A 13193-nucleotide genomic window follows, 5' to 3' on the forward strand; every position below is an offset into this window, starting at 1 on the left:
CCTGAATATAGTAATTGAGAATATAATTATTGTTATTCCAGGAAATTATATTCTAAAAGGCTCAAGGAAATTATCCACATTATTAACTGTACTTTGTTTTTTAGAATGTGAAAAGAGCACAGGGCTGGAGGTACACTGCCTGGCTGGATGACTGCTACACAAGTTAACTGAATTCTGAGAATCTCAGTTAATAGATTTCTTAGCTTCAAAGGATTATTGTGATGGTGTAAGTTGAAGCTTTCTTTCAATTTACATGGGGCTGAAAATTAAAAATAAATAATTAATATAAGTGAAAGTCCTTGGAAGACTGCAAAAATCTGTAGAGGTATAAGGCATCCACTTAAAAGATTTTACAGCAAGCCACTTAAAAGAACGTTATGCTTCCATAGTCTGCATAGCCTGTAATAGTACTAGACTATAAGCTCTCAATAGATCTGCTTGCAGATCAAGCAGAGGGCATTTAAGGGAAAGGGAAAAGGGATGAGACTTGAATTAATCAACTTCAAGTATTGAGTCCTAGGTTCCACACGACGAAAACCACAATGAATTGTTTGGATGACTTATGATGTGAAGAGTGAGTGTGGTTTTTCCAGTCTATAGCAAATGGAGAGTTTTCTTTCCACATCAGCTTTTTTTGAAATGTGTACGTAGATGTATATTGTCCAAATTGCAGTTTCAGTGGAAATTTTAATAAATAGCATGAATTGTTACTTAATTTGTCTATTCCACTGATTTTCAGTGGTTTGGAAGTGAACCATGACAAGGATTTTCTCCATTACCCTGAGTAATGAAATTATTATTTTTTTCTTTTTGGAGCTTAGTTACTGTGGGGATTAATAATTGGCTTTACATTCATTCATTTTTAAGTTTACAAAGTTCTCTGCCCCTGGAAGTTAAATTTCCATATAAAGCCACATAATATAATATTTTCCCCAAGAAGTTGCAAGCAACATGAACTAGACATTATTCCTCAAATATAGATAATTCCCAATGGTCTACTTTGTCTAAATTCTTAAAAAAATATATATTTATGCATATAATCAAACCACATATATGAATAGCAACTAGTATTTCTTATTAGAGTTTAATGTGAAAGAAGGAGTTGCCTGCTTTTTATTCTTTTATCATTTTAAAATAAACATTAGTCAAAAGTCCTTTCCAAACTTTGATTCCCACTATCTGAATGCTCACACTTACTCTGTAATCATAGGAGCGTCTTGGATCTTCGTCACAGTCAATCACCTCAGGTGCCATCCAGTATGGTGTTCCAATGAAACTATTCCTCCTCCCATTAGTTCTGCTCACCTGGGCACTCACTCCAAAATCCACTGCAAAATTCAGCATATGTCAAAATAATTAATCAGTAACAAAAAGCTCAATAAGTTATTGCTTTAACTTGGAAAGCCAATACAAAATCCACAATGGATAACAGATTTTCATTCCAACCCAGAAAACTTTACCATGAAGTCTACTCCAGGAATACTGGGAAATAGGCTTTTGCTGCTATTTATGTTGGAAAGAGACTCAGAAGTGCTATTATAAATCTACAGTAGGTTTGGCTGAAAGTTTACCATGAATATTAAAAATAAATTTCCATCAGTATACCCTGAACCTCTGAAGTGATAACATATGTAGTGTTTGGACCTGCCACCAAGCTGGAGGAAGACCAGCACTATAAACAACATCTAAGAAATCTAAAACCTATTAGTAGTTTATTAGGAAGCCTCACTCATGACATTAGAAAGTTCTATTACACCAATGAAGAAAAATGAGTTTTCTGCTAGAATTTAGTTTAAGTTTTTCTACAGATCTTCTGAATCAGATGCAAATATTTACTGTGGTATCTATATCTTAGCTTAGACTATAAAAGTTCAGTCTTCTATTCATCTGTGGGATACATTATATGAAAATATTTAGTATGGTATCCTCAGTAACAGACAGAAAAAAAGGCTAAAGTAGACTGGGGTTACTTAGTCCAGAAAAAATAAGATGAAAAATGAAAGTAGATGAATTTTTTCAGGGATGAAAAATGAAGTAGATTTTCTAATTTAGAATGGTTTCCAGGAATCTAAAGGATGGAGAACAACACTGACTGAACAGTAGTTTGAAAAACTTAGGAGAAGAAATGAAAAATTAAAAAGTTAAGAGTTTAAAGTAGTCTTTAAGGAAGGATTTAACAAAACAAGAAACGTCTGTAATATGTGAAAATCATCACTGGGTGTTGAACAATCTTATTATTTAGATATTTTTTTGAGAATATGTTAAATCAAAGCTCAGCATTCTTACTATCCCCTGAGGGCCAACTTTAAGGGCCAAGAGATACCTATGAAGTCCATGAGCTAATATATACGGCATTCAGGGAAGAAAATGAAAGGGGAAAAGAAGAGAAGACGAGTGATGGATGGAAGAAAAGGAAAAAAAAAGCTTGAAATTTAGATAAAAGTAGAGATGAAATCTCAACAGTGGCATAATTTAACCTTTCTTTAATGACCTCAGTACTAGAATGTAAGGATTATTGATCAATTGCAATTACAATACGATCACTTTCCAGTCTCTTTCCTTTCAACACTCCCTCTGATGTCCTTGGGTTTGCCTTCTGCAACCTTCTCCTTATAATATATAGCTTAAAAATATACTGGAATCTGAGAAATGTAAAACCAAATGTATAATGGTTGTACGTAAAATAAGCCTGATTGAATTCTAATCCAGTGCTAAAAGGTCTCTCCTACAGAGTAAAGTACATAAGCTTTAGTGCATCGACTTTGTGACAGAATTTTCAGTGGCTCTTCATTTACTTACAATGTCTCTTCTGTGTTGCAAATGGTAGAGTTGGCCAGAAACCTGACAGAAATATATGGGAGTGCTAGCACATGTGAACATAGTGTGTATGTAGCTTTGTGATAGACTATCTATCCTGCACATTTGAATGTGAGATTCAAATTCCCCTTATCTATTAACAGTGTCTTAAAATTGTGTTGCTAGCTTTGTAGCTTTTAGACACATAAGACATAATACATTTTCTTGAAATTACTTTTTTCTTATTTCAAGAACAATTACCTCAAGCTTCTTCTACAAATATTCAATGAAAACATTCTCAATGAATGAACAAAAATTCCTGCTGTGGTTGTTTTTGTTCATCAGGAAAATGGGAACTATCTTAAGGTCATGCTAGAGACATGGTAGGCAAGGATTGATTATCATTTAAAAATAATACAGGATTTAATAACCAGTAATTTATTTTTATTTTTTATTTTTTTAAAGATTTTATTTATTTATTTGACACAGAGAGAGAAAGCACAAGTAGGCAGAGAGGCAGGCAGAGAGAGAGGGAGAAGCAGGCTCTCCACTGAGCAGGGAGCCGGACGTGGGGCTCGATCCCAGGACCCAGGGATCATGGCCTGAGCCGAAGGCAGCCGCTTAACCGACTGAGCCACCCAGGCGCCCCAATAACCAGTAAGTAATTTATATTCTATATCAATGAGGTTATCTGCCATTGCATAGTACTGACATTATTCATATGGTATTACTTAAAAACCAACCAACAATATTTATTTTAAACATTAAAGGATGCAATAAATTGTGCCCTGTGTGCCTGTGAGACAGTATGTGTGGTTATTTTCAAATAAATTATGCCATTTTGAATACTGGAATAGAAAGCCAGGGACTTTCCGGTCTTTTAATTTCTAATTCTGAACTTAAGTTGGATATTATGGGAGCAGCTGATATCAGTTCTTTAAATATTTGAGGGAAAATTTCAAAGAAGCAATTTGTACTTAAGTAATTTAAAAGTTCTTTGATATTATTTGGAAAATATGGTTTTGTGATGTGGAAGAATTGTCTTTTTGTTTCCTTGTCCATGGCACAGAAACTTGCACATAATAAATATTCAATAATTCAATTATTAAAATAAATATAATATCTATACTTAATAGAGAATAAAACAATGACCAAAATGTAAGTCTTCCATTATAATTTAAAAGTTTTTAACTACACGATTTCAGAGAAGCAGTAAAAGGTGCCTTTTTCTCCTGCTCCACCTCCCTTCCCAAACAAATTTTCATATTTTGACTGGTTTTGCAAGCAAGGAAAACACAGCCTAAGTAAGTAGAGGATATTGTTAATGACATGCTAAAAAACACAGTTATCTTAAAGGATTCTTCTCCATTAAAATACTGGGGCCTCACTTAAAGTACAAGAACAAACTTACCAAGTTTTACTTCAGCATTATGAGTCAGTAGCACATTCTGACCTTTGATGTCCCGGTGAATTACACGGTGTGCATGAAGATGAGCTAAGCCCTGCACATAGATAGATACATATTTATTCAAAAAGTCACATCACTATATATATTTTCTCTTTTTCTGGTACTGTTCTTCGTATTTTTGGAAGACCTTTTGGTAAGAAAAATGGCCCAGATTTGCATTTTTCAGACAAAATTCTTTCTTTAGGCTGGAATTACTACAACCAGTTCCCAGAAATACTACTTTTGGCTATAAGGAAAGGAAAATAAATCAGGACACCCATGAAAAGAAAAGAACACCAAAAAGTAGTGTTTGTATACATTGGGCCATTTACCTTCCTTTCTAGTCTCCCTATTTCCAACTAACCATAAGAGTGAAGACCTGGACATCTTAAATATCATAGCTCAGCCATTGTTTTACTCTATTCCTCATCCAACCATTTGTTTAATCCAAAATATTTTCTAGTCAACCTTGTAGGCTGAGAATTTGGGAGAATATGGAAATTCATTTTAAAGCATTTGCAATTTGTATTGGCTTACCATGCTGGATCCAGCCTATTCACCACTAAAACTAACCTGTGACCCGCTTAACCCGTGACCTGGCTTCAGGGAGATTTCTCCAGATAATAACTAGGGATGAATAATAGAAGTAACAGTAAAAACAGCTAATATTTATTGAGTCCTTTATTTTATTTTAGTTTTTGCCAGGGACTGTGCTAAGTGCTTTACATGGAGGAAATTATGAAATCGTCACTGCAATCTTTTGAGGAGGGTACTAATATCACCCCATATTACAGTCAAGAAAAGTGAGATTTTGAAAAATTAAGTAACTGATTCAAGGACACAAAGCTAATATATGTTTAACCAGCATTTAAACTCAGTCCAGAGTTTACACTCAACTAGTTACACTATTAGCACAAGTGAATCCAATTAAGATGGGAGGAAGAACATTCTAACATTATATATCAGTGGTGCTATCAGTTCTGTTTATATCCTCCTCTGGTGACCCTAAGCACTTAAGTCACAAAGAAAAATTTGAGTGTGGTAGATTAAGAAGATTGTTCTCATTCAATTTGGTATTCAAAATAAAGCAAGTTTTAAAAGCAGGGCATTATTCAAATAGGATAGCTGTCTGCAAAATGGTTATGGATGGTTTGGGGCCCATTCGGTAAAACACTGACTTTTGTCTTACTTTTTTCTTACTCTCTAATGATAGTGCTACTTTTTTTTTTTTTAAAGAACTCTAAAAATCCAAATAATGTAATAAATATTCCAAGTGGTTATTTCCATGATCCAATGAACACAACAGTCTCACTCTGACAGAGCCATTAAAGACCATGATTTGGAAGGCCCTGGCTACCCATCCTGCAGTCTACCTAAAGTTAAAGACATCACCTGAAAATCTGCTCTCTCTAAAGCCATTTGGGTTTTTTTGGTATCCTCATCCAGAAGTTATGTTCAGAATTCTTAAACCACCCTATATGGGCAGGTATAATGTACATTGCATATATTACTCCCAGGTGTTTTCAAGGCCAGGGGAGAATGACTGTATGAAGACTCACCTGAAGGATTTCTCGGCAGATATATGCAATCCAATCTTCTTTCAAACTCTGATTTCTGGTCATTCTTACTACATCAGTGACTGAGCCTGCTGCACATAATTCCATCACCATCTGCAGGGAAGCCAGTAAAGTGTCGAGAATTAGAAAGTAATTCTCTGAAAATATCTGGAGAATTTTAGTCCATATGGCTTGTATTTATATGTGATGTTTAGAGATTAAGACACTGCAAAGACTGGCTCAATTGTCTGGTGGAAGTCTCTAAAGGCTAGTGGAATTAAAAAGAGTTGGAACATATCCAAGGATCTGTGGAAGGGGGAAAGGGAGGTATCACACCAGGGATATTTAACTAGGAGGTGGAATTTGAGCTAAGCCTTGAAGGATAGATAATGTTTGAATATACTGAGAAGGAAGAACATTCAGTTTATTGAAAACAGAATGATTACATGCCTTTAGAAATAAGCTTGTACAGGAGACAAGCCTGAGTGATGACTGGAGTTCAAGGGGAAAGACCATTGAGGGAACAGTTTGATTGCAAGTGAAAAAGCAGGAAAGAAGTATCTCAAAAGAATTTACACCTCAAAATTAAGACTAGATTTGTTTTTATTATCATTTTGTTTTTATTTTGTTTTATTTTTTTTTAAAGATTTTATTTATTTATTTGACAGAGAGAGACACAGCAAGAGAGGGAACACAAGCAGGGGGAGTGGGAGAGGGAGAAGTAGACTCCCTGCTGAGCAGGGAGCCCGATGTGGGGCTTGATCCCAGGACCCTGGGATCATGACCTGAGCCGAAGGCAGACGCTTAATGACTGAGCCACCCAGGTGTCCCTCAAGTCAGTGTTTTACTTGGTAAACATGTCTGAGACCATGCATCCCTGGCTGCTAAGCACCATGGCGGACAGGGCTAGAAAGGTAACAGCTTTATTTTGAGCAGTATTTTAAATTCTAGATTATTTTCCCTAAGATACTGGCAAACTACAATTCCAAGGGGGAAACTGTCAATTGCATTCCTATAGGGCATTTTTTTCCAAATGATTTTACTGCTAAGGAAAGTCTATTTTAAGGCTATTATCATTGACAGCATCTCATTCAGGTATTACTTTATTAATAAACTCAATTTCTCAGAAAATTTATCTTTTTGCCATCAATGAATCAGGGGCCCAACTAGTAAATTTCCTTTCCCATTTTAGCTAACTAGAGGACTGGCCAATGTGAAAGAGAATATAGCTATTATAATCAACCCAGCAAACTTTTCTTTAAGCACAGGTTTATGCATTAATGCCTGTGTCAAAACTGCTATATAAATACAACAAAACATGTCTTTTTTTGAACTGTAGGCAAGTTAATTAATTTTTGCTGTAGAAGAAGGAAACCAAAAAAATAGGCCCCAAATCATGAATATTTAAAAGTCTACCTTATTTCCTTTTGGAATATTAACATTTTCTTTTCAGAAAATCACTCTTTTAATTTATATTTGTTCACAACTAATATTATTACATGTCTTTCACCTGAGTATGCTCTCACGAAACAGAAGAGAAGAAACAGACTAACAAAACCAATAATACAGATAAGCCACAAAAGTTTAATTTTCATGTTAACTATATTAATTGGGCACAACATGTACAACTGTGGTAATGGAAGAAAAGGGGCTCATTTTAAACCATGACAAACCTGAATTAAAGCCATTCATTCAGATGCACCCTGGAAAATCTTGCTAATTTTACCTGAGTCAGAAGAGCTCTACTCTGAAAGGAATGTAAGACATTCTCAATTATTTTCTCAGCTTTGTAAGCATGATGCCCAGAACATACACTTTATAAATGGTAATTATTTAGTCATTTACTTACTTCCTATTTGTTTTTATTTACATGGGCAAGAAATTGTAAATGGTCTTATGAAAACTCTTACCTCCACAAATTATTCATCCTTCAGATCGCAGTTCAAGGAAGTTTCTCAAAGAAGAGTTTCTCGTTCCCCAACTTAATTTAGATTCCTTTGTTATTTGCCCACATAGAAGCATGTTATTTCCCTTCTGACCAATTATCTACTCATATGTGTGATTATTTGACTGCTACCGGTCACTGCAAATGAATTGTAAGCTCTGATGGGTCAGGGACATGTATATGAAGTGTAACAATCTTTCCTTGACAACTGAAGATTCTGAAAAGTCTTAGTTATTATTTTGAAGAAACAATGTTATTCTTGACTTGAACTGGAAATGAAAATGTAGCCCGCAAGTGTACACTGACCTCACTTATGTTCTAAATGTCCCTTTTTAAATAAACATATCTTTGACCAAAGCTCAATTTTTTTTTTTTTTTGTTATTTGACAATTTCTGCTATAGTGGGAAGCAGCAACAATTCTGGCAACTGTAGTGTAGGTTTTAGAAGCCCTCTAAAATTTACATTTCATTGATCGGTAATTTGTGATAGTATAGGCATTAGGCATAAATAGGCTAAGAAAAGGATAAGTCAACTAACCATTTAGAAAAGAACTCCTGGTAGTTACATAAGTGCATATACTTAGAAAAACTTAAATGCACCCATATGTTCATACCAAATGCTAATTAGAATTGATACTTATCCAGTCATCATTTGCAAGTCTATCAGGTAGTCTCCTTAGCCATACCTCTAATTTACCAGCAAATGTGCATAAAAAGTTAAAAGCAGCAAAACTACATTTGACAAGAAATATGTTAGATATTCCCAGTGTTCATTTGAATCTCCCCTATTTATCCTGAATCCTCTCTCCAGGAACTTAAGTTTCCTGAAATTATTCCATATTTATCACTCCCATCTCCAGGAACATATTTTGTCATACTACTTTGAGCAGCTGAGTTCTTAAATTTTCCTGTAGGTGCACAAAAGTGACATCTCGGCTTTTGAAAATGTATTTCCTCAAGTGAGACTTAGTCTTAGGAAATAAGATGAAGGTAATTAAATACATACCCAAAGTTGGTGCCTCTGGCCAGGAGGGCTCAGCTTGAAAAAAGCACCATAGAAGGACACAATGTTTTTGTGGAAAGAGTACTTCTTCAAAAGGTTGAGTTCGGTCCTGAGATCCTCTTCCTCATCCTGCAGAATAAGAATACACAATAGACAATAAAGCTCTTAAGCTAGGCCAGTTAATAACTATGGAATCCTAAACTATGGCAGAACAAAGGAAATCCTATGGCTACCCATTATGTCACAGAGTAATTTATAATAAAATCTCAACTAGAAATGTCAGAGAATGGAGACCTCTGGTTAACCGGGAATTTGGGAGAAAATAAAGCTTAATTGAAGATCTTTTAAATTCAGTGGTTCTCAAAGTGGGATCCCTGTACCAGCAGCAATGGCCACTGTATAAAGTTTTCACTGAATAGAGTCATTACATTTTTGTTTATTTTGTAACAGTTTTATTGAGATATAATTTACATACCATATAATTCATCCATTTAAAGTATAAAATTCAATGGTTTTTAGTATATTTACAGAATTATGCAACCATCACCACAATCCATTTTAAAACATTTTTATCACCCCAAAAGGAAACTTCATATTCTTTAGTTATCACTCCCAAATTCTGCTACACACACATCCCAGCTTTAATGAACCACTAATATATTCTCTATTTCTTTAGATATATCTATCTTGGACATCTTATATAAATGAAAATCACATAGTATGTGGACTTTTGTGACTTTTTTTCAAGATTCACCCATAATATAGAACATATCATTATTTTATTCATTTTCACTCATCAATTGATAGACATTTGGATTATTTCCACCTTCTGGCTATTATGAACAATGCTGCTGTGGGCATTCATATCAAGTTTTTGTGTGAATATATGTTTTTATTTCTTTTTGGTATATACTTAGTAGTGAAATTGTTAGGTCAAAATGTAACTCCGTATTTAATATTTTGACGAAATGCCAAATTGTTTTCCAAGCGCTGCACCTATTTATACTCCCAACAGCAATGATGATTCCAATTTCTCCATACCCTCACCAACACTTACTATTTTCTGTTTTATTATTATAGCCATCTTAGTGGGTTTCAAGTAGTATCTCATTGTGGTTTTCCCTTGCAATTCACTGATAACTAATCATATTAATGATCTATTCATGTATTCATTAGCCATTTGTATATGATCTTCAGAGGAATGTCTAATTGAAATTCTTTGCCCCTGTTTTCTAATTGGGTTATCTGTCTTTTTATTATTGAATTGTAAGATTCATTTATATATTCTAGATCCAAGTACTTTATAAGGTGTATGATTTGCAAACATTTTCTCCCATTCTGTGGGTTGTTTTTCACTATCTTGATAGTGTCCTTTGAGAAACAAAAGTTTTAATTTTGATAAAGTGATTTATTGATTTCTTGTCTTATTGTTTATACTTTTAGTGTCGTATCTAAGGATCCATTGCCAAATCTAAGGTCATGAAGATTTATCTAAATGTTTCCTTCTAAGCATTTTATAGTTTTAGTTCTCACATTTAGGCCTTTGATAATTTTGAGTTAATTTTCATATAAACTAGGGATGTAAGTTAATTGTTTTACACATGGATATCTATTGTCTCAGCATTATTTGTTGAAAAGACTATTTTTCTCCATGAATTATCTTTGCACCCTTGTCAAAAATCCATTGACCATAGATATATGGAAATAGTCCTATTCCACTGATCTGTATGTCTATCCTTACGCCTGTACCACACTGACTTGGTTTATGACTCATTGCATTTTAAGGTACAGGTGTTATCTGTGCTAATCCTTTTAAAGTTTATTTATTTTTTTTTTTAAGATTTTATTTATTTATTTGACAGAGAGAGAGAGAGAACAAGCAGGGGCAGCAGCAGAGGGAGAGGGAGAAGCAGGCTTCCCCGCGGAGCAGGGAGCCCGATGTGGGGCTCGATCCCAGGACCCTGGATCATGACCTGAGCCGAAGGCAGCCGCTTAACCGACTGAGCCACCCAGGCGCCCTTGTGCTAATCCTTTTAAAGATATGCTTAAAGTCATTCATTTTCTTAATCACAACAGTGATACATATGGATAAAATGTATTTTTATATATGAAGTAAAATATGTAAATGCTATACATTCACTGAATATTTCCTTCTACTAGTGGTAACAGTTGTGTGTATTTTCCTCCAGTCATGTTTATTCCTTCAGAATATATATATCTCACTACTCTGCAACTTGCATGTCTTATTCTATACCTAAAGTGCATGTTTCTATATCAATAAACATAAATGCACTTCCTTTTTATGGATGCATAGAATTGCGCAGATTAAAGATATGGGTCTGCCACTCAGGGAACAGATCAGGGCTAAAGGTACTGTTTTTGAGGATTATCTCTACAGTGATAATTGAAGCTATCCTTTTGTATGGGATCTCCAAGGTAGAATACATAATTTCAAGAGATATCTTTACTAGAAGACAGTATGATGTCATCAGAAAAGAGCATCTAGGGGCACCTAGGTGGCTCAGTCAGTTAAGCATCAACTCTTGATTTGGGCTCAGGTCATGATCTCAGGCTCCCAGTGCGGAGCTTGCTTAAGATTCTCTCCCTCCCTTTTCCTCTGCTTCCTTCCCTCCCCACTCCCTCTTTCTCTCCCTCTCTAAAAAAAAAAAAAAAAAAAAAAGGAACATCTACACTGGGCAGTAGGACACCTGGGTTTTACCACTAATAGCTAAAAGTTGGAAATTCACTTAATCTTCCCAAGGTTGAATTTATCCTCAGAAATCTGATGGAAGTTGGCAGCCATTACCTCTCTCCATGGAACATTAATGGAGCCAAATGTGACAATTAATTTAAAGTTCTTTGAAGTCCTTGAAAGAAGAATGTTATAAATGTAAGGTATTATCATACAGTATCTCTGTTACTTGACCTTCTCATTTGCTTTAGAGTGTTATCAGAACTATACACCTTTCTCCACTTTTTACCCTAATCTACAAACATCAGCAACTTTTGTTTCCATCACTTTTATTATACTGGATTGAAATGGGAAGCTATTCCCCTTATACCATGAGGTATAAGTAGTTTGTTTCCATATGTTCCATAGTAGTTTCCATATGTTCCATAATCTATCTGTAACTATTCTTAACCAATCTAAAAAAAGCTCTTTTCTTCTCAATAATTTAAAAATCATCACACTTTATGTGTATAGAGGTGCAATGCATTGGAGAAAAATATCTTAAAATGTTAACTTTAAAAAAGTAACTTAAATTGTTAGGAATTTCCAATGAGCATATCATCAGTTTATGCATTTAGATATCATATCCCTAACTTAAAGGAACTTACATACAAGGAAATAAGATTCACATACATGAATTACAACCATTGATGAATACAGGATAGTGCATAATGAAGTTGAGGGTGATATGAAATGACTCAGGAAGTAATTACACTTTACAAATGGATTAATGACCTGGGTCCTTTGAATTCCTACTAGCTCTAAATTTCATTTGATTATAAATAAAAAAGTTCTCCTACTGCACCTATAAAAGTTCAATTTATATAACCTTTTCAAGAGTACTCTTTATTGTACAAAGTAAATATATAGTAGTATGTAAAGAAAAGATTATTTGACCAAAAAGTGTAATTTTTATTTTTTAAAATTTGAGTATAGTTGACATACAAAGTTACATTAGTTTCAGGAGTATGACATAGTGACTCAACTTCTCTATATGTTATGCAATGCTCACCACAAGTGTAGGCATCATCTGTCACCACACAACACTATTATAATACCATTGACTGTATTCCCTATCCTCACCTTTCATCCCTGTGACTTCTTCATTCCATAACTGAAAGCCTGTATCTCCCAATCCCTTTCACCTATTTTACCCATCCGCTCACTTTCTTCCCTCTGGCAACCATCACTTTGTTCTCTGTATTTATAGGTCTGATTCTGCTGTTTGTTTATTCATTTGCCTTTTTAGATTCCACATGAGCGAAATTATATGGTATTCATCTTTCTCAGTCTGACTTATTTTACCTAGTAGACTGGCTAAAATTAAAAAGACAAGAAATATCAAGTGTTGGAAAAGATACGGAGAAAAAGGAACCCTCATGCACTGTTGGCAGGAATGTAAATTGGTATAGCCACTTTGGAAAAAAGTATGGAGGTTCCTCAAAAAACTAAAAATAGAAAAGAAGACTTTTTAATTAAAAATAGGTGGGTTCTGAAATCCAGTGAAAAAGGATACCTTTGACTTCTCTGGGGCAATGAATAAAAAAAGGGTCAACCTCTATCTTTAGTTCTCCCCAGAATTTCCTTCAATTACCTTGACTTGATGACCTGGGGGTAGGGGAAAATACATCTTTCAGCTGAAATTAATAGGTAGCTGAATATTTCTAGTCAGGTATCATTTTCCTTTTTAGCTTATTCTTTGAGACCCAGTAGAA

The 13193-nt window shown here is 34.6% G+C and overlaps 1 protein-coding gene across 1 annotated transcript in view; it reads right to left on the reverse strand.

Moving 5' to 3' along the window:
- NRK (Nik related kinase) overlaps positions 1 to 13193 on the reverse strand; it is a 147686-nt gene that overhangs the window by 56127 nt on the left and 78366 nt on the right. Inside the window, exons 5-8 of the mRNA XM_078065456.1 lie at positions 8751 to 8876; positions 5803 to 5913; positions 4208 to 4298; positions 1198 to 1328 (exon numbers count right to left, since the gene is read on the reverse strand). Coding sequence (XP_077921582.1) covers positions 1198 to 1328; positions 4208 to 4298; positions 5803 to 5913; positions 8751 to 8876 — 459 coding nt within the window. The remainder of the gene's footprint in view (positions 1 to 1197; positions 1329 to 4207; positions 4299 to 5802; positions 5914 to 8750; positions 8877 to 13193) is intronic.

Source organism: Halichoerus grypus, chromosome X (assembly GCF_964656455.1).
Source record: "Halichoerus grypus chromosome X, mHalGry1.hap1.1, whole genome shotgun sequence".
NCBI classification, from domain to species: Eukaryota; Metazoa; Chordata; class Mammalia; order Carnivora; family Phocidae; genus Halichoerus; species Halichoerus grypus.